At 43.6% G+C, this 17,723-nt stretch overlaps 1 protein-coding gene across 1 annotated transcript in view; it reads left to right on the plus strand.

Moving 5' to 3' along the window:
* The window catches only part of MAPK3 (mitogen-activated protein kinase 3), an 846,228-nt gene that overhangs the window by 349,036 nt on the left and 479,469 nt on the right, over window positions 1–17,723 (plus strand). The window contains exon 4 of the mRNA XM_044086276.1: window positions 15,959–16,075. Within this exon, the coding sequence (XP_043942211.1) occupies window positions 15,959–16,075 (117 nt within the window). The remainder of the gene's footprint in view (window positions 1–15,958; window positions 16,076–17,723) is intronic.

Below are 17,723 nucleotides of genomic sequence, written 5' to 3' on the forward strand. Positions count from 1 at the left end.
AACAAACAGTGCACATCTGTGTACACCACTTCACCACAGAGCACTGCTCTATCAGTGCAGGTAGTCATGCAGCACTGATGTCTCCAGAAAGGTGCTCAGTAGACACTCTTCGGAGAAACGTCTTTCTCATTGCATGACTTCATGTTCCCTTCTGCATTCTCCTTTAGGTCAATCATGTCCTTCCGGGGTGCTTCAGATTTGGACTGTTATGGATTGATGAGGACTTGTTTCTCTGAAGGCTGATGTTGAGATGGTTGTCATCCTATCCCCTTTATTCTCCAGGGCTGATTTGGTCGATATCATTCTGCCTGTACTAATTCTTTCCCCTAGTCCCTATTTCTGCACTGGTGATTTCAGAGACAGTAACTCATCTAGAGCCTGCTGGCTTAGTACCGGTCTGTTTTGTCACCTTGTTAACGACTGCTGTGGCACCTGACCCATTTAATGCAGAGAGTGTTGATGTCTTGAGTCTTCGAGCTGATCACTTGCCGTGGAGCCTTTAGCGCAAACTCATTAGATGCTATAATGAGGTTTTGGTGTTTTGATTTGGGAACGCCAATCTCTGATCCTTCTATGACTTAGGTGTCAGCAGTCTCAATGTCTGTACCATTTACTTCCATTTTGGTAGGGACTGACTCTGCAGCAATTTGGAGGGTTCTTGATGCAGATGGATTTTATCACCTTTTGAGAGGATGAGCGCCTTCTGCTTGAGGGAGACTACTGAACTCTGTTGGCATTGGCTCTAGCCCTTGACATGCAGCAGTCCGACTGTCATCTCATTATTCTTTTCAGAGGCAGAGTAGGATGGAGGCCCTCACATGGCCTCCCTTAGTTCAGACGGAGTCATCTGGAGAGTTGGAGGAGTCCCCGCCATATATCCCCTCCCAAAAAAGATGTGCAAAAGGAGTTATATCAACTCCCCCACAGAGTCCTTAACCTTGGACTCTGACTTAAGTGATTAAGAGGGGTCCTCCTATACCCTTTCAGAATTCACCAGTTTTGAAAGAATGTTTAAATGATGTTGTATAGGGGATCTTGTCTCGGTAACCTGTCCTGTCATAATAAGTGCTTTTTGAGGATTTCCATACTGCATCCTCTAACTCCTTTGTGATACCTCGTGCTTGACTATCGTCGCCAGTAAGGCATGGCAGGAACTTGATTCCACAGAAGCTATCACTGGGAAGCCTGATAAGGATATGCAGCATTTGGAGAGAGGGGCTTCTGCTGGACTCCAGTGGCAGCCACCAGAAGAGAGCTGTCAGACCTATCCATGTGCCAAACAAAATCTTGTGCATTGAACAGAATGGGAAAGTATGCATTTGCCTCATGCATCTTTGCCATAAGGGTGGCGAGCTACATCACCCATGTGAACTGCTTTCAAAGAGATTTAGCAGAACAGGCTTTGGTCTTTGAGAAAGCTGTCACTCCTGGGTTCATAAGACAGGTCAAAATTTGTGTCAGTAGTGCTGAATATTTCTACTTTCTTCATAAGACTGATGCACATTACAGACAATGGAGTAAAAGGAGCAGTGGCTGTTGGGTTGGTAATACTTTGAGGTGTCATGTCTGCCTCTGCCTTTTTGTTTGTGAGTAACTTCACGTCATTTTTCACCAGTGCCCATCTTGATGGATCTCTAATGTGAAAGAGAAATTACAGAAGAGTGAGCAGGAATGAAAGGCATCTCACATAGATGTCTGATTTGATACTCTTCAAAAAAAGTCTTATTACAGAAATCAGAAGGGGTTCAAATGCCTATAGTTTAAAAAATGGCAACAGCAATCCTTTGACTCTTCTTCTGTTAAGGCTGGCCATGGAAAAGGTGGCCTGTTTAATGCATGCCTCTGCAGAGGAGGTCCGCAGAACCGGAAATTCAGGAGGTCACTTCTCAGGCAAACAGTCTCAATGTCTCTGAAGGGTAGCCTGACTGCTCTCCCTCTGAATTCAGTCAAGGGCCAGTAATCTTTTCATTCAGCTGCCTGAGTGGTCATCATTCATTTAATTGAAGGAAGTCTTATCTAGAAGCTCTACCATAGTCTCTTAACCACCAATGCAGGACTCTGTACCACTTCTAGACATTTCACCCATTAGCACAAAACTGCAAGAAAAGAGATAGGCACATTCTTGGAAAAAAGAGCTCTCCAGTAGGTTCCACCAAACCAGACCAGGCCAGAGAAGGTCAGAAATCTGTTCTAGTTTTTTTGGTTCCAAAAAAAAAAAAAATTACTTCAGACTAATCCTATATCTCAGTGGCTTTGATCCTTATGTCAGAAAGACCCCATTCAGAATGATTACTTAACAGTTAATTTTGCCTTTGACTGGGTATATTTCATAGTAGACCTCCAAGATACCCTTGCCTCCACGTCAGAATTGTCAGTGCATCAAGGTGGTTCCTGCCTTTCCTGCTTGGAGCCAGTCATTTTCAGTTTAGAACCCTACCTTCAACCTCACCACGTCCCCCCAGGTATTCACCAGTACATAGCAGTAGTTGCAGGCTGTCAGCAGCTGAAAGAAATCCAAGTGTTCTCATATATAGATGACTGATTTCTAGCTGCTGCATTGGAGTCCCTCAATAAAGCCAGAGATTACTATTACTTGCTGCAGTTCTGCCCATCTCTCCAGAAATTTCAGTCAAATTACGAGAAATCTCGTCTGCAGCCCACTCTGTATGTAGTGTTCATAGGTTGCCATCTGGACAGAGCAAACTGTATGTTGAGGCTCTCTGACAATCTACTGCATACCGTATCATCGCTTACCTCCAGTTCTGATGTTCTCAGTTTCATGGCTTTAGCAGTTCTAATGGTCCCCTCATGCTCATTTATATAAGCGTTCTTCAATGGGTGTTGAGTGCACAAAGTTCCCAACTTCATATCTCCTCATTGCTCCTGTTCAGGTGACGTGGGTGGACAGACAGCATCTAATACGGTGACTGTTCTTACCATCAGTCTCCACTATCATAATCCTCATCATTATCCATCCTCATCCAACAGTGACAGTTACCACTGACACCTTCTCTCTGTGTTAGGGAGGGACTTTCAAGGAGAGAATCGTCCAAAGGGCAAGGATGGATATGGAGGTCTAGCTTTGTCAGCATCTTGGAGACGAGGGTGGTCCTTCTGGTGTTGTGGGTACTTCATGAATGTCTCTGTCCAGGGTTGATCTCTGTACATTTGGGCAGTATGGCAAAAGAAGCAAGCAAAATCCAGATCCTATCCCCTTTGTCAAGACGCTATAAGATTATGGCAGTGGAAGATGGCTTTGCACCATTTTGTGATAGCGGCAAATACTAGTGAATGTTGCACTGTCAAGTTGACAGGCTCGGCAGGTATGTACTAATGTCTCATTGAGTAGTCTCTCAAGTCTGCAGTTGCATTACTCATATTCAGCTGCTGGGGCCAGCCCTGTTATGATTCCCTTGCATTCTCATCCGACAAAATGCACCAGCTACTTTGCTATGATCTCTCCCAAGGGATGGTCACTAAGAGGTGTTCTGGTCTGTCAGTAGCCCCAGTCTTCTTTGCGCCTTTCCTCTTTCCTCTGGTCACCAGATTTTTACAGAACCTCATGATTCCGTCGTAGTCCGTGTTTGTGCGAACGACTTGAGACTTCTCTGGACTATATGAAGAGAGACATGACTGAGGTCTCAGATTGTGTCTCAGGCAGGTATGTCCCTTGCCTTAAGCAGCATTTTACCTTCACCTAGGATGATGTCTCAGTACAAACAGAAAATGATTGACTTCAATAATTGACTTAGAATTCTGTCAGCCTGGGATGACATGTTCAACAGACCTCTATGCTTTGCCAGAGATGGTCTTCATCTGTCACCCCTGCGATTTCCGCTACTGACTAAGGCTCTTGCCACCCCCATAGTGCCTTTTTAGGCATTGTCTCAAGGACAAAATTCCCTACATAAAAAGTTCTCCTAAAAACAGTCCTACGATTATGCTGCTGAATGCTAGGAGTCTTAACACGAAACTGCACTTAATGGAAGCAGTCCTCACCTTCGAAGAGATGCACATTTGGGCAGTTACAGAGACCTGGTTTAAGGCTGTGGAGAGCATCCCAGACCTACTGGGTTACACCTCCTCCCAGTTGTTTAGACCACAAACTGAAAGCATGAAAATTAAAGATTACATCTCCAGATTGGTTAAACATTATGATTCCTTGGAGATACTTCAGATGCAATTAACTGTTGGTAGGACACCTATTCAAGCCATTGCCAGCTACAGGACCCCCCTCTGTAAATCAGGACAGCCACTCTGTTTATTTGCATCTACTTGAGACTATCAAGATACATCCAGACATCATGGCTTTGGGTGACTTTAACTACCCATCTGTTGACTGGGTAAATTACTCGTGCTTAAACTAAGTTGCCCAAAGGTTCCTCTGCTTTAACTTCATTGCCATTGGACCAGCTGGTTGACCCCCCTCTACAAGGTGTGCTAGCATCCTGGCTCTGGTGCTTACCAATATGGGGGACCACGGTAGCACCTCCACTGTGAAGTCTTCCATGGTGAGATCTGACTACAAATCAGTCTAGTTTGAAGTAACTATCAAACCTGAACCCCCCTCCCCCCAGCAAATAAACTAAAAAACTTCTTCAAAGCAGAGTATAACCTCTTACGAGATGGTGTAAATAGCTTCACTGCACCTCCCCCCTCAGATGGAACTGGAAACTATGCCGAGTTCTACACCAGTACTTTATACAAATACCTGTATAACTGCATTGATTCGGCTGTACTCGGGACAAAAACAAGCTTCTCAAAGAAGAGCAAACCTGCCTGGTGGGCAGTTGCTATTAACATTGCTATCGGAGAGTAAGAAGGAGCGAGCCCTAAACTGGAAACATTCCCTCTTCAGCTTAAACAAGTGAATAAGAATTCCTGTGAAGTCCTCCAAACCATGCTATGACTCCAAATTAACTTTCTCAACTAAAGACAACCATAAGGCATTCTTTAGTTGCATTTGTAACCTAAAAAGAAAGGCCCAGATTTGTGCCGAACTGGTAGTTAATAATACCACATATACAGAGCCTGTGGACATAGCTTTGGCCGACAGGTTCTGTGAAAACTTCACTCCCCTTTCCCTGCCACACATCCTGTGACATTTGTACATCCTGTCCCCTACCTCGCATCTTTAAAGAGCAGGCTGTAAATGCCCCTTCTAAGGCCAAAAACACAGCATCTATGGGAACTGATAACATCCCAGGCTGCATCCTACATGGGCTCCATCAAGAATTAGCAACACTGTTTGGTACTGTCTTCACTCATAATCTAAGCACAGACTTCATCCCAGATGAATGGAAAACAGCTACAGTTATTCCCTTACACAAAGATGTTGCTTCCACTGACCCAGGGAACTATAGACATATTAGCCTGACTAGCTTTATCTCAGAGGCTGTGGAGTGAATCATAAGGGACCTTTTCAGTGAAGTTATAGGTAATCACTTGACCCTACTCAGTTTGGATTTGTCAGAGGTAGGTCATGCTTGTTAAACCAGGTGGACTTCTTCGAGACAGTCACCAAGACCCTATACGAGGGAGACTTTGCTAAGGTGTTTGACATTATCCCCCACTAGGGCATCATTGACAAACTTGCCTAGCTAGGTATCAACCCTTATATTGTTAGATGGGTCACTAACTGGCTCACTGATAGAACCCATATAGTCAAAATAGGGAATCCATCTCCAACAGCAGGCCTGTAACCAGTAGTGTTACACAGGGATCAGTCCTGGGACCTCTACTGTCTGGATTGTATTTCGCCAAACTACAAGCAAAAATTAAAGGTCTTTGGCTGACAAAGTTTGCTGATGACTGCAAACTGGGGGCGTTCATAGAATCTTCGAATGATGTTGACATCCTACAAGAGGGTCTTACACAAATGATTGGTGCCAAAAGTTATGGCTGTAATACTTTTTTTTTTTTTTTTTTCTGCATAGTTTATCATCCCTTTCAGTAAGGGTGATCTAGCTAATTACCACATCAATAGCAACATGCACTCAGTGGTGAGAGACCTGGACACACAGGTTGACAGCAGCCTTACCTTTGATGATCATGTCTCCACAGTGCTAAGAAGAGCATTCTATGTTGCTGATCTCCTGGGTAAGGGCATTGCCTCCAGAAAAAAAGAAGTTACAACTTCCCTGAACTCTTCCGTCATCAGACCAATAATCGAATACAACACCCCCTTTTGGTATGTACATTTCCAAGCACCTGCAGCAATTGAAGAAACCACAAAGGTTTCTGACAAGGAAAATTAAAGGTCTTCAGCATTTGTCCTATGTGGGTAATCTGAAATCACTGTCACTTTATACTGTTTCATACAGATTACTCAGAGATGATCTCTGCCTTGCATACAACGCAATTTCTGACCCTGCTTTATTGGAAATGTTGCATCTCTGTAAGTCAAATAGTACATAGGGTACTCACAATAAAGACTTAACCTTAAGGTGGCGTTAATAGACCCTGCTGGAGGGACAGATTTGTCTCCCAGAGGTTACCACATTTTTGTAACAGACTCCCACTTCATGTCAAATAGAGCACCTCATTGACCCTCTTCAAATGCAGTCTCAGTGATTGGATGGGTAACCTTAAATTCACCCTGGGGGTTTCACCTGTGTCCCTCTTGGACAGAGACAATAGGTGCTGATCGTGGAAATAAGGGTAGAGCTTCACTAGGTTTGTAATGGGCCCTAGTGTCATAAGCCTGGTAACTTCTTAATGATCCTATGAAATGGAATCCTGCAGTAATCCCCATTGCCCCATTATGTCCCAGAGAAAACTCATCCCCCCTGCTCAGACCTCATTTACTAAAGCAGCCATGGCCTTGTGATCCCTAACTGAATCCTCTATTCCACCCATCCTGTCTGCCTGACCTGAACCTACAGTCCCTCAAACTAACTGCATGTATGTTCTTTGTATTTCACTGTTGCCGTCATTACATTTAGGTTATCTGCTTGCAGGTAGCCCTCAGCCGGCCTGATTATCAAAGACTTGGGTCCTGCGTCGGTTGCGGTCTCTTTTTCCATGACGTCAGGTAATCGGGGGGGGGGGGTTATAAAGCATGCAGCTGATGCCATTACATCAGTCTTTCTTACTGTGTGGTGCCCGAAGCAGAAGCAGTTCGCAAGTGCCAGACGGCTGACTCCTGAAATTTTCATTTGAGTTTCAGAACCAAATTCTTCAAAAAAGCTAACTACCCCGTTGGGGATCCTTTTTGTTGCTCTAAACAGATGTCAATAAAAGTTAACAATTGCATTACTTGTGGAAAGCAAATACCTCAAGATTTTCATTCGTACTGCATTCCTTGCTTCGGCCCAGACCACGACATCCCTCGCTGTCTGCTTTGTGCCTTATTCAATCCTCACACTATTCGTCATCCGTTCATTTTTGCATCAAACTATTTTGGTACTCTGTTTAATTATCCAGAAATGGCTTCAGTAAGCCATCAGACTACTGACATTCCGAAAAAATGTAAAGATAAAGACAGGCCACATAGGTCTAAAGCTGCCGACGACGCTTCTGTTAAGCTAGTCGCCAGTTTGCCAGTACTCAGTGAGGAGCTTTCGCAGCCCCTGATACCCGCTATTTCAGATTCACAGGCTTCTACTGAGACCCATTCGGAGTCCGGTATGCTGAGAGATGATGCTTCGATTATAGAACCTACGGATGTCTCTACTTTGGATGGATCCAGAGCCGCTGTGCAGGCACCGGCTTCTGAGGGTGTATTCAGACCTATTGACTTGCATATCAAACCAACGCCATCTTCTTCAAGGTCTAAAACTCGATCCACGCCTAGAAAACCGATGTCCAAACCGTATGGTCAGGCCCATATGCCTAAAGTACAAATTATGAGAATGGCTGAAGACCTTATTACTCTAGTTGGGGAAGCCAGCCTTCTCCCTCTGAGACCTAGAACTGATTTTCTTTCCGATTCTTCCGATCAGGATTCTGAAATTTCTGTTTCTTCTGATGACCAGGATTTGCCCTTATCTACCTATGAATATTCTGATGCAGAGGACTTCATACCCTCTGCTTCCCCTCCAGAAGATTTCTCTTTTGGTGAAACTTTGCACACTCTCTTAGGAAGCATTTCTGCTGGGAAAGCCAGGATTACTCCCACTCCAAAAAGAGACTTGGGGAATTCTTACTCCTACCTCAACAAAGTCCTTTAGCTATCCCTCCTTCTTAGGTTCATAGATTAGTACTAAGCTAACTGGTCTTGCAAGCCATTTTAAGCCTAGCCAATTATCCCTTGTGAGACTCAAACCATGCACCTTGTGTTTGTAAGGCAAACACCTTAACCATTAGGCCACCCTGCCAACCCTACTCCTGTACTGGACATTGTAGATGATGCCTTCATGGAATCTAGCCTGGCCCCAAACACTTTACTTCTAGCTCCCAGGAAACCTGACTGGTATTACAGAGTACCTGACTCTCACAAGTTCCTCTTTAAAAATCCTACTGCGGACCCAGAGACCATTTCACAGGGACCCAGAGGCATTAAGGCTGCTACTGCCAAAAACCCTACCCCCTCTGATGGAGATTCCAGGGCCCTGGACAGGTGGGGTAAGAAGGGTATACACTTCTGCTAATTTGGCCATTAGGGCCTTAAATTGCCAGTTTCATATGTTAAAGTATCAGCAGCATATCATTGTATTACTTAAACAGAAAATGATGTTGATTCCTGACTGTGTTGAAAATAATTACATGATTTAATGCATTCTGCTGAACAAGTTGGTAAACATACTTTGCAATGTGGTTTTGACTCCTTAGAGGCATCTTACAGGGCTGCTGTCACTGGGTCTGTTCTTAGAAGGCATGCTTGGATGCTCCCTTAAACCAAGACTGCCAGTTTGCACCACAGTAGAAGTAATACTTAAAAAGATGGAGGAAAAAGCTAAATCTATGCAAACTGTTAAAGATTTCCTGCAGGTACAGCCTCCCCAATTTAGCAGACATTGGCCTTCTAAGAATTGGTCCTTTCCTGTCTCTTCCAGGCCTTCTTAGTCCAAACCCAGGAACAGCAGACCGCATAGGCTACAATCTCAAGGTACTCACAGGCCTAAGCAGTGGGGGCCTCCAACTTCCAAAGCTGGAAGTAGTAAGACACCCACCTATGGTAAACTGTCACAATGACTTAACCTTAAACCTTCCATGCCCTGCTCAACTGACTGCTCCTTTAGGGGGAAGGATCCCAGTTTCTTGCATGCAGGGCAAACTCATTACCCAAGACAAATAGGTTTTAAATCTAGTTTCCCAAGGATACAGATTCCCCTTCCACACCTTACCAACCCCAAACGGTTGGCCAGACCTACCCCCAAATCAGTGGGCAGAGGCTCAACAGCAGGATCTCTCTCTTCTAAGTATCAGGACTATTCAATCTGTACCAGCAGAAGAATGGGGACAAGGTTTTTACACACCTTTTCCTGGTACCCAGAAAAGACAACTCCTGACGTCCTATCCTGGACGTGTCTATCCTAAACACCTTTTTGGTAATCCCAAAATTCAAAATGCTAACTCTTCAGCTGCTTCCCATGTTAGGCAAAAATGCCTGGTTGGCAAAATTGGACTTAAAGGTAGCCTACCTGCACATCCCAATAAGGGAATTTTACAGAACATACCTACGCTTCAGAGCAGGCTACAAGCACTATCGGTTCTCTGCACTGCCCTTTGGCTTATCTACTGCACCCAGGGTATTCACAAAGTGCCTAGCTCCAGTCATTGCATTCTGTAGGCAAAGAAATATTCAAATATACCCATACCTGGACGATTGTCTAATTCAGACAGAAAGCCAGGACATACTATTAAATCATCTGGCATTTGTAAAGAAACTGCTAACCTCACTGGGGTACACCATATGCAAAAAGAAATGTCACCTAGTACCCTGCCAACAAATTGTATTCTTGGGAGCAAGCTTGAACACAACTTCCCAGATGGCCTACCTCATGCCAGAGAAACAAGTTTATTTGACAGCCTGTTTCAAACTACTGGCCACAAAGACCCAGGTTTCTGCAAGGAAAGTACTGCAAGCCCTGGGGTTCATGGCCTCTTGCATCTTACTAATTCCATATGCAAGACTGCATATGAGAAAACTACAGTGGTATCTAAAAAGCCTATGGTGTCAACATACTCAGGACCTGGAATCAATGATTCCTATCATTCGTTGTATAAAGACAGAGTTCCTTTGGTGGGCAGAGGCCTGTTACCACAACAAGGGACTGCTATTCACTCTACCCTCTGCCGCCCAAACCCTAACAACAGACTCATCAGACTATGCATTCGGGTACACTTTGCAGGGCAGTGCATTCAGGGCAAATGGAACCCGAGTCAAATGCACCTGCATATCAATCAAAAAGAAATGTTAGCTGTACAGAATTCTCTGACAGCCTTCAAGGACCACATTCTTCCAGGACAATTATTGGGAAAGACAGACAAACACCATTGTTATGTGGTGCATAAACAGGCAGGGGGGAACCCGCTCATACCCTCTCTGCAGACTAGCCATGGCTCTGTGGAACACATCCTTGAGCTACCAAGCGCACCTACAGGCTCAATTCCTGCCAGGCAGGCTAAATTCACTGGCAGACCTAAGCAGAAATCTCATGGACCCACACGAGTGGAAACTGGAACCAAAGATATTCAACATGTTGAGAAACAAATGGGAGAGCCCAGAGATGGTCGTTTGTCTCCCCTCAGAACTACCAATTGGACAAATTCTGCACTAGGACTCCCCCACAGACAAGCTTGGAAAGTGGATACTCTGTCCTTCACCTGGGAAGGCCTCTCAGCTTATGCCTTTCCCCCCTCTGCCTCTCCTCACGAAAGTTCTACTAAAAATCAAACAGGACAAACCAAGGACAATACTCATTGCAGCAGACTAGCCACGCCAACACTGGTACCCCTTCTTGCGCAGTATGCCACTGCTGGAACCATGGCATCTGCCTCAGACCCCTTCCCTGCTGTCCCAGCAGGGACAGATTCTACAGCCCCTGCTTCAAACCCTGAACCTTGCAGCCTGGCTAATTACCTGAGGTCTCTAATATTATCCCTCCGTAAGCAAGTGCTGGATGTTATTCTGGAGGGCAAGGAAGCCTAGTACTAGAAAATTCTGTGCTTAAAAGTGGAAAAGATACTGTTCCTGGAACCAAACTCGGGGGATGGGCACATCTGTGCCCAGCTTACCGCATATTCTTCAGTACTTAACAGAGATGCTTCACAAGGGCCTTTCCTTCTCTTCTATTAAAATTCATGCCTCAGCCATTTCAGCACGTTATAATCCTGAGCTTCCCGTCTTCTCACCCCCTGCTGAAACAATTCCTCAGAGGGGCCAGAAATTTAAGACCACCCAGGTGAGCCCCTACTCCAGCCTGGGACCTTAATTTTGTATTGGAAAAGCTGACTCTACCTCCTTTTGAGCTAGCTGCAACTGCGGAGTTGAAATTCCTTTCTTGGAAAACCACCTTCCTTCAAGCCATCACTTCAGCGAGAAGAGTGTCTGAATTACAGGCCCTCATGGCAATGGAGCCCTTCATCACCTTCCATGCGGGGACAGTGTCCCTCCGGACCAATCCTTCCTTTATGCCCAAGGTGGTATCCAGTTAGGGTTACCACCTGTCCCACTTTGCGAGGGACAAGTCCCTCTTTGGGCTGTGTCCTGCTGAAAAATTGTAAAAATGGGAAATGTCCTGAGATTTTAGGACATAATTATTTCCTATATTTTATGTAATAGTTGCATAAAAGTTATTCTGTATCTAAAACACCTAAATGTTGTAAGAAACAGAATAAGCAACTAAAATGCTACAAGAATAAGCTTTTTATTTAGGCAAAAAGTGAAGTTCTGTCCTTTGTACTGGCCGTGGGTATGTTGTGGCTTGCAAAATCTGATGTTTGTACCAAAAATGTCCCACTTTGGGTATTTGAAAATGTGGCAACCCTATATCCAGTGTGGCCCTCAATCATTTGCCAACCTTCTTTTCTAGTCCACAAAACAAAGAACGAATTCTGCATTCTTTGGACGTGCACAGCCAACTTAGATTTTATTTGGACAGGACTAAGCCTCTCAGGAAAACTGAACAGCTGCTATAGTTGCCTTTGCTGCAGGGGCAGAGGGGAAGGCCATTTCTCAAAGTAAACCATTTCTAAATGGATAGGCCATTGCATTAATTTCTGCTGTAAGCACCATGGAAAACCTACCCCTCAGGGGATAAGATCACATTCCACCAGGGCTGCATCTACTTCAACTGCCTTTCTCAGAGGTGTTCCTACCAGGAACATCCTAGAAGCTGCTACCTGGAGTTCTGTACATACCTTCACCAAGCATTACCACTTGCCAAATTTTTCTAAATCCAGAGCTGGTTTTGCCACTGCAGTCTTGCAGGGCCTAATAGCTGGTCCTAATGCTCTCTAATTGCCTCCTCACTTCCTTAGCTCTGGGAATCTACCCAAATGTAATGACTGCAACAGTGAAACACGAAGAGCATATTCCAGTTGTGTACACTTACCATAAATGTAGATGTTCAAGTGTATTCACTGTTGCAGTCCTGGTTACCCTCCCTCCAGCCCCCTAACTTCTGTTGGCTGTACCCCTCTTCTTGTTTACTGTATTTAAGCTTTCTGGTGTATTTGCTTTTTGTTAGAGGTGTAACTTTGTATATAATTGCTTCCCATTATGGGGGCATCTGACATCTGGGGCAAGAAAAACTGATGTAATGGCATCGGCTGCATGCTTTATACCCCCTGACTACCTGACGTCATGGAAGAAGAGACACCAACCAATGCAGGACCCAAGACTTCGATAATCAGGCCAGCTGAGGGCTACCTGCAAGCAGATAACCCAAATGTCATGACTGCAACAGTGAATACACTTGAACATTTACATTTATGGTAAGTGTACACAACTGTACTTTTCTGTAGTTCAGGTAAGGACCAAGTATTCTCTCCTATTCCATAGTGTGGTTTGAATATTATCAGCATTTGAGAAAGAATCCACAAGTTTAAAAAGCAAATTGAAGCTTTTCTTCATGTGGTCCATTAACCAAAGAATGGATCCTTTTCTGCCCCTGCTTCATCCTTTGCCCACTTCCTGTCTTGTTAATTTAAGATTTTCTCTTGCTATTCCATCATTGGCGGCCATTTCCAGTTTCAATCATCCACGCTGGCATCCCACAAATTGAGCAAAGCCCATTTGAACCAGCTTCTTCTGCAGACTAAAATTTCTGTTATGCAAGACCTTATTTTTGGTGGCATAACGTTTCTTAGAATTACAAGCCCTTTCTTCCATTCTCCCTGTACCTGATAGTCTGTGAAGGTAGAGGATCATGAAAAACTATAACCCCCTCCTTTATTCCTAAAGCAACATCAGAGAGTAAGTAATCTTAATCAACATATTAATCTTCAGGTGTTCTCCTTGAATCGTACTAACAAAAGAGAATACCTTTTACATACCGTGGATGTCTGCACATAGTCTCCATCTTCACAGACCTAAAACCAAAAGGACAACTTCCACCTGTTTGAAGCTTTTGCTCCTTCCAGAGTACGTTGGAAGAGCTCCAAAATAATCCTGTCTAGTTGGTTATCAAATCGTATATCCTTTACATATTCCTTAAGACACAAGAGCCCGTTTACCAATTCAAAAGCTTACTTCAACAGGTCAGTATCGTCCTCTGTCCTTTTTTCAGGAACTCTTCCATAAATGAAATTTGTACAGCAGCAACATGGTCTACGTTGCACATCTTTACCGATCATAAAGTATTGGATGTACTCTCTAGATCCAGAGCTTATTTTGGAGCTAGCATCCTAAAGAATTCTCTCATAGTTCTATCCACCTTGGAGAGCTTGGTATTCTGTCCCATCAATTGAATTGGGCAGACAACAAAAACAGGATACAGTTTTTACCATATCGGTGGATCATTTCATCATTAGACCATTCAAATCAGCATCCCTCCCACCAGCCACCTACCAAACTTTCATTCCTTTCTGGACAGACCTGGTAGATCTACCTGAAGCCATTTTGTCATTATTCACACATTATTTTTCCAGCTCCAGTATGCAGCTGGATTACCCTTCAGATCCTTATAGGATAAGCAGCAAACTTGATCCAAGGTTAAAGCGAGGACAGGGACATGATTGGAGTTGTTTGAAAGCGCTTAAGGCTAGGAGCAGTACTGGATCAAATTTATTGAGCAGCTCCTCCCAACAGTCAAATTAACAGGCTAAGGATGAATGGGATGCAACTTTATGTGAATACTTATCTTTGTACTTGTAAATGTTACTGGCATTGGCTTATGATTTCGGTTGTGGCTGAAAAGGGTCCTTCGACAGTCAGTCTGTCCTTTCAGTAATCAGTAAATGAGTAAACAAACTGTTCTTCAGTCAATCCATTTACCAGTCCTTGTATGCAGAAGCTGAGAATGAGAGAGTGTACTTCACTTATTGTAGTATACACCAACAACCAATGTATTACATCAGCAGAACCAACAACTTTGGGCAGCACCATAGCATAGACGTATAAAGCCCTAAAGTACGGCGTAGGTGACCTGGGTTCAACTAGTTGCTTGGGTGACTGAAGTGCTGGCAGGGAGGGATGTGTGCTCACCCCCAAGGGGGGAGTGATCATCCAGGCCATCCCTGCAGGAAAGCATACTCCCTAGAGGGGAGTAAGCCCTCTAATGTAACAGGTAAGGCAGGGGAAGAGGCTGCTAAGGGCTGAGTCATAAAAATGAACAATCCCCAGATGGAAGCAGTTAACGGCACAATCCTCCAGGATGTCTTTAGGCTCCTTGCCTGTTCCAGCCTTAGAACAGACGTAGTCCAGGTCAATAAAAGAGGCTACTAAATACATTGATGAATGGTGCACTGGGGTAACAAGTAAGAATGAAGCAGAAGAAGAAACAACTGAATCAAGAACTTTTGGGAAAACTGACCAGTTCTTTGTTTTTCATGCCAGGGTAACAAGGTATCACAGTAGTAACCAGACAAAAACTTTCCATTTGGCTGTCAGCCTGTATCACCTTCTACTGTGATAAGTATGGGAAGAAAAGTGATGTGTTCCAGGGCCCCCTTGTCTAGTTAGTTGGTACAATTGCTGCCTTCTTCACGAATGTTTCTCCCCTGATTATTTATGAGGTTGCCACTTGGACCTTTTTCTTGTACTACTACAAGCAATTAAATGTGATGCCTAGTCTAGAAGAAAATCAGACTTTATCATTTGTACAGGGTATGTTATAGCCTTCCACCCATGTCTGGGGTCAGGGACCTTCATAGATGAAAGAGTGAGTACAACAGTGATCCTACTGAGGAACATAGTATAATTGTCATGGTACTTGATGTACATGACCAAAAAGAGGGATTGGTGTGCTGTTACTGTTCAGAATTTCTTGGCAAAGGATTAATTACACCCTTTTTGAGTAGGGTGTTGGTGGTACACTTTAGCTCAGTTAGACTTTGCAGCTGTTACTACCTAGCCTATTGTTTGTTCATGACATACTTCTGTTTAGATGTCATGGGTTATGCTGCCTGTTATTGTCAGGCTTCCGGCTGTTTTTGCCCCTTAGGGACATTTGGCTTTTTTCTGGAACTATCCTGAAGATTGGCATCTGCTTATGACAATTCTGTTATCTTAAGAATGAACCACAACATTTATCCTTCCTCTGTCTATGATGTGGTTGAAATGTCCCTAAATTGCAACCCTCCTTTCTGAAAGTAGTTGCTATGTGTTTATGTACTTGTGAGGTAATGCATGGTGACATGACATTTCACAGCTAGCACTATGTACCTGAAGCCCTTTTTTATAGGGATAGAGTAAGCTTGCTTTAGAGCCCTTTGACTTTCCTAAGCTCCTTGAAACTTGTCTGAACTCTTGTTTACCTTTCATCTCTCTCAAGTCCTGAGGTGACACTGTAGTGGAATATTTTCTAATGTAGCACTGCTGCTAGTAAAGTCATTTTGTTTGTATTTTCAGATCTGTGACTTTGGCTTGGCACGTATCGCAGACCCAGAGCATGATCACACTGGCTTTTTAACAGAATATGTTGCTACTCGATGGTACAGAGCCCCAGAAATCATGCTGAACTCTAAGGTAAGTGTTTGTTTGTTGGCAGGGCCATTTGCCACATGAAATGCGTACGTATTCCATATATACCATGGAGTCTTTGAAGTGACATTTCGGAGAATGTGAGGAGTGGTTAATATAGTGCATTCCACAGTGAAGCAACTGCCACCTTACTTATACTGAAGTATGTAGTTTTTGTTCCTGGCAGTAGTACTTAAGCAAAACTTAGTGTGTTCTCATTTTTGACTGAACACTGTTAGTGCCCAGGTTTATATTCCAAGTAAAGTCCCTTTTCTGCCTGGACTGCATGTACGTGCCTTTTTCTTTTGTTGGTTGCTGCTGGATGCTCCAGTTTACTCCCAAATCCCATAAACATTCTGGTAGATGAATTAGCAGACCCCCTAACTGCCTGTAGGTATACATCCAAACTTTGGACTGTGGTCTCTTTCAGGATTTTTTTTTTACCTTTTTCCCATTGGTTGTTGGGATAGGTTGTAGCTCCCCATGACCCTGAATTTGATAAACTGGGCATTACGGGTAAATGTTGGATTAGGTTAAACAAAGTGCTTTCAAACCTTTTGATCCCCTGTATAACATTGATTACCAAGCTCCAAAGTAAGTCGGGTTTTGCATCATAGGTTTGTATGTGGATTTATTGTATGAGCCTTGCAGAGTTAGCATTTTTGTTCCTTTCCATGTTCATGTATCAGAAAAAACAATGAGCTTGCCAACTGGTCAGAATGAAATGATCTGATGATGTCAATTTTCTTTCTATCCTCAACTATTGGGTTTGGATCTGAACTGAGTGATCCGACAAGGTCATTGCTAAAGCTCGCAGTAAGCAAATCTCTCGTCTTCTCCCTTACCCACAATCCACCTTCTGCAAATACCTGCAATGTCGTTTGCCACTTCTAGCTACGGTGCTTTACCATCACTCTCAAGTTGTATGACTTAGATAAGAAAAACATTTTTGTATTTCTCTTTTTTCTTCTGCATTGCTAATTAATATTCTCATAATTTCAATCCCTCTGCTTTTATATTGCTACTTTTTCTAATTTTCTTTCGTACTTGGTGGTACTGTATTATCGTTGGTATCTGTCCTCCCTCATGACTCTGTCGTAGCCCTTTCCTTAACATTATTTGCTCTCTCTTCTTGCTAGTTAAAAAAAAATAGTCTTATTTTTTCTCTATATGATACCTTCAGACATCATTGTTGTAGTTATTCTTCATTGTTCGTTATGGCTGACATTTAAAAAATATACTAAATGTGGGCATAAATTTGCTAGTTTCTGGTGCCCACACGCCGTTTGTCTGAGCCCTCTTCATTTAAAAGAGGATTGCTCAGTATGCCATGGCTTTAATCCTTGCTTTCTTATGGAGCGTAAGAGCAAATTGATTTTGAAAGGCCTCATTCCTTCTACCATTGGAGAAGCCATATCAGAGTAGTCTATATCAAAGTCATCTTCTGACTCTTCAAGACGGGAGAAGTCAAAAGGACCCAGTCTCGACCCTGGCTCTGAAAAAATTGAGTTTGCAAGAGCATATACTGCTTCATCGTATTTTACAAAATCTAAGCAGACCATCTCAACACTACTGGATCCGACCCTGGCTAAGTCAAGTAAAACTGCAAGACTTGACCATAGTGCATCCATTGACAGAATTCAAGGAGATGAAT

Source organism: Protopterus annectens, chromosome 10.part0 (assembly GCF_019279795.1).
Source record: "Protopterus annectens isolate FY-2018-M chromosome 10.part0, PAN1.0, whole genome shotgun sequence".
Classification (NCBI taxonomy): domain Eukaryota; kingdom Metazoa; phylum Chordata; order Ceratodontiformes; family Protopteridae; genus Protopterus; species Protopterus annectens.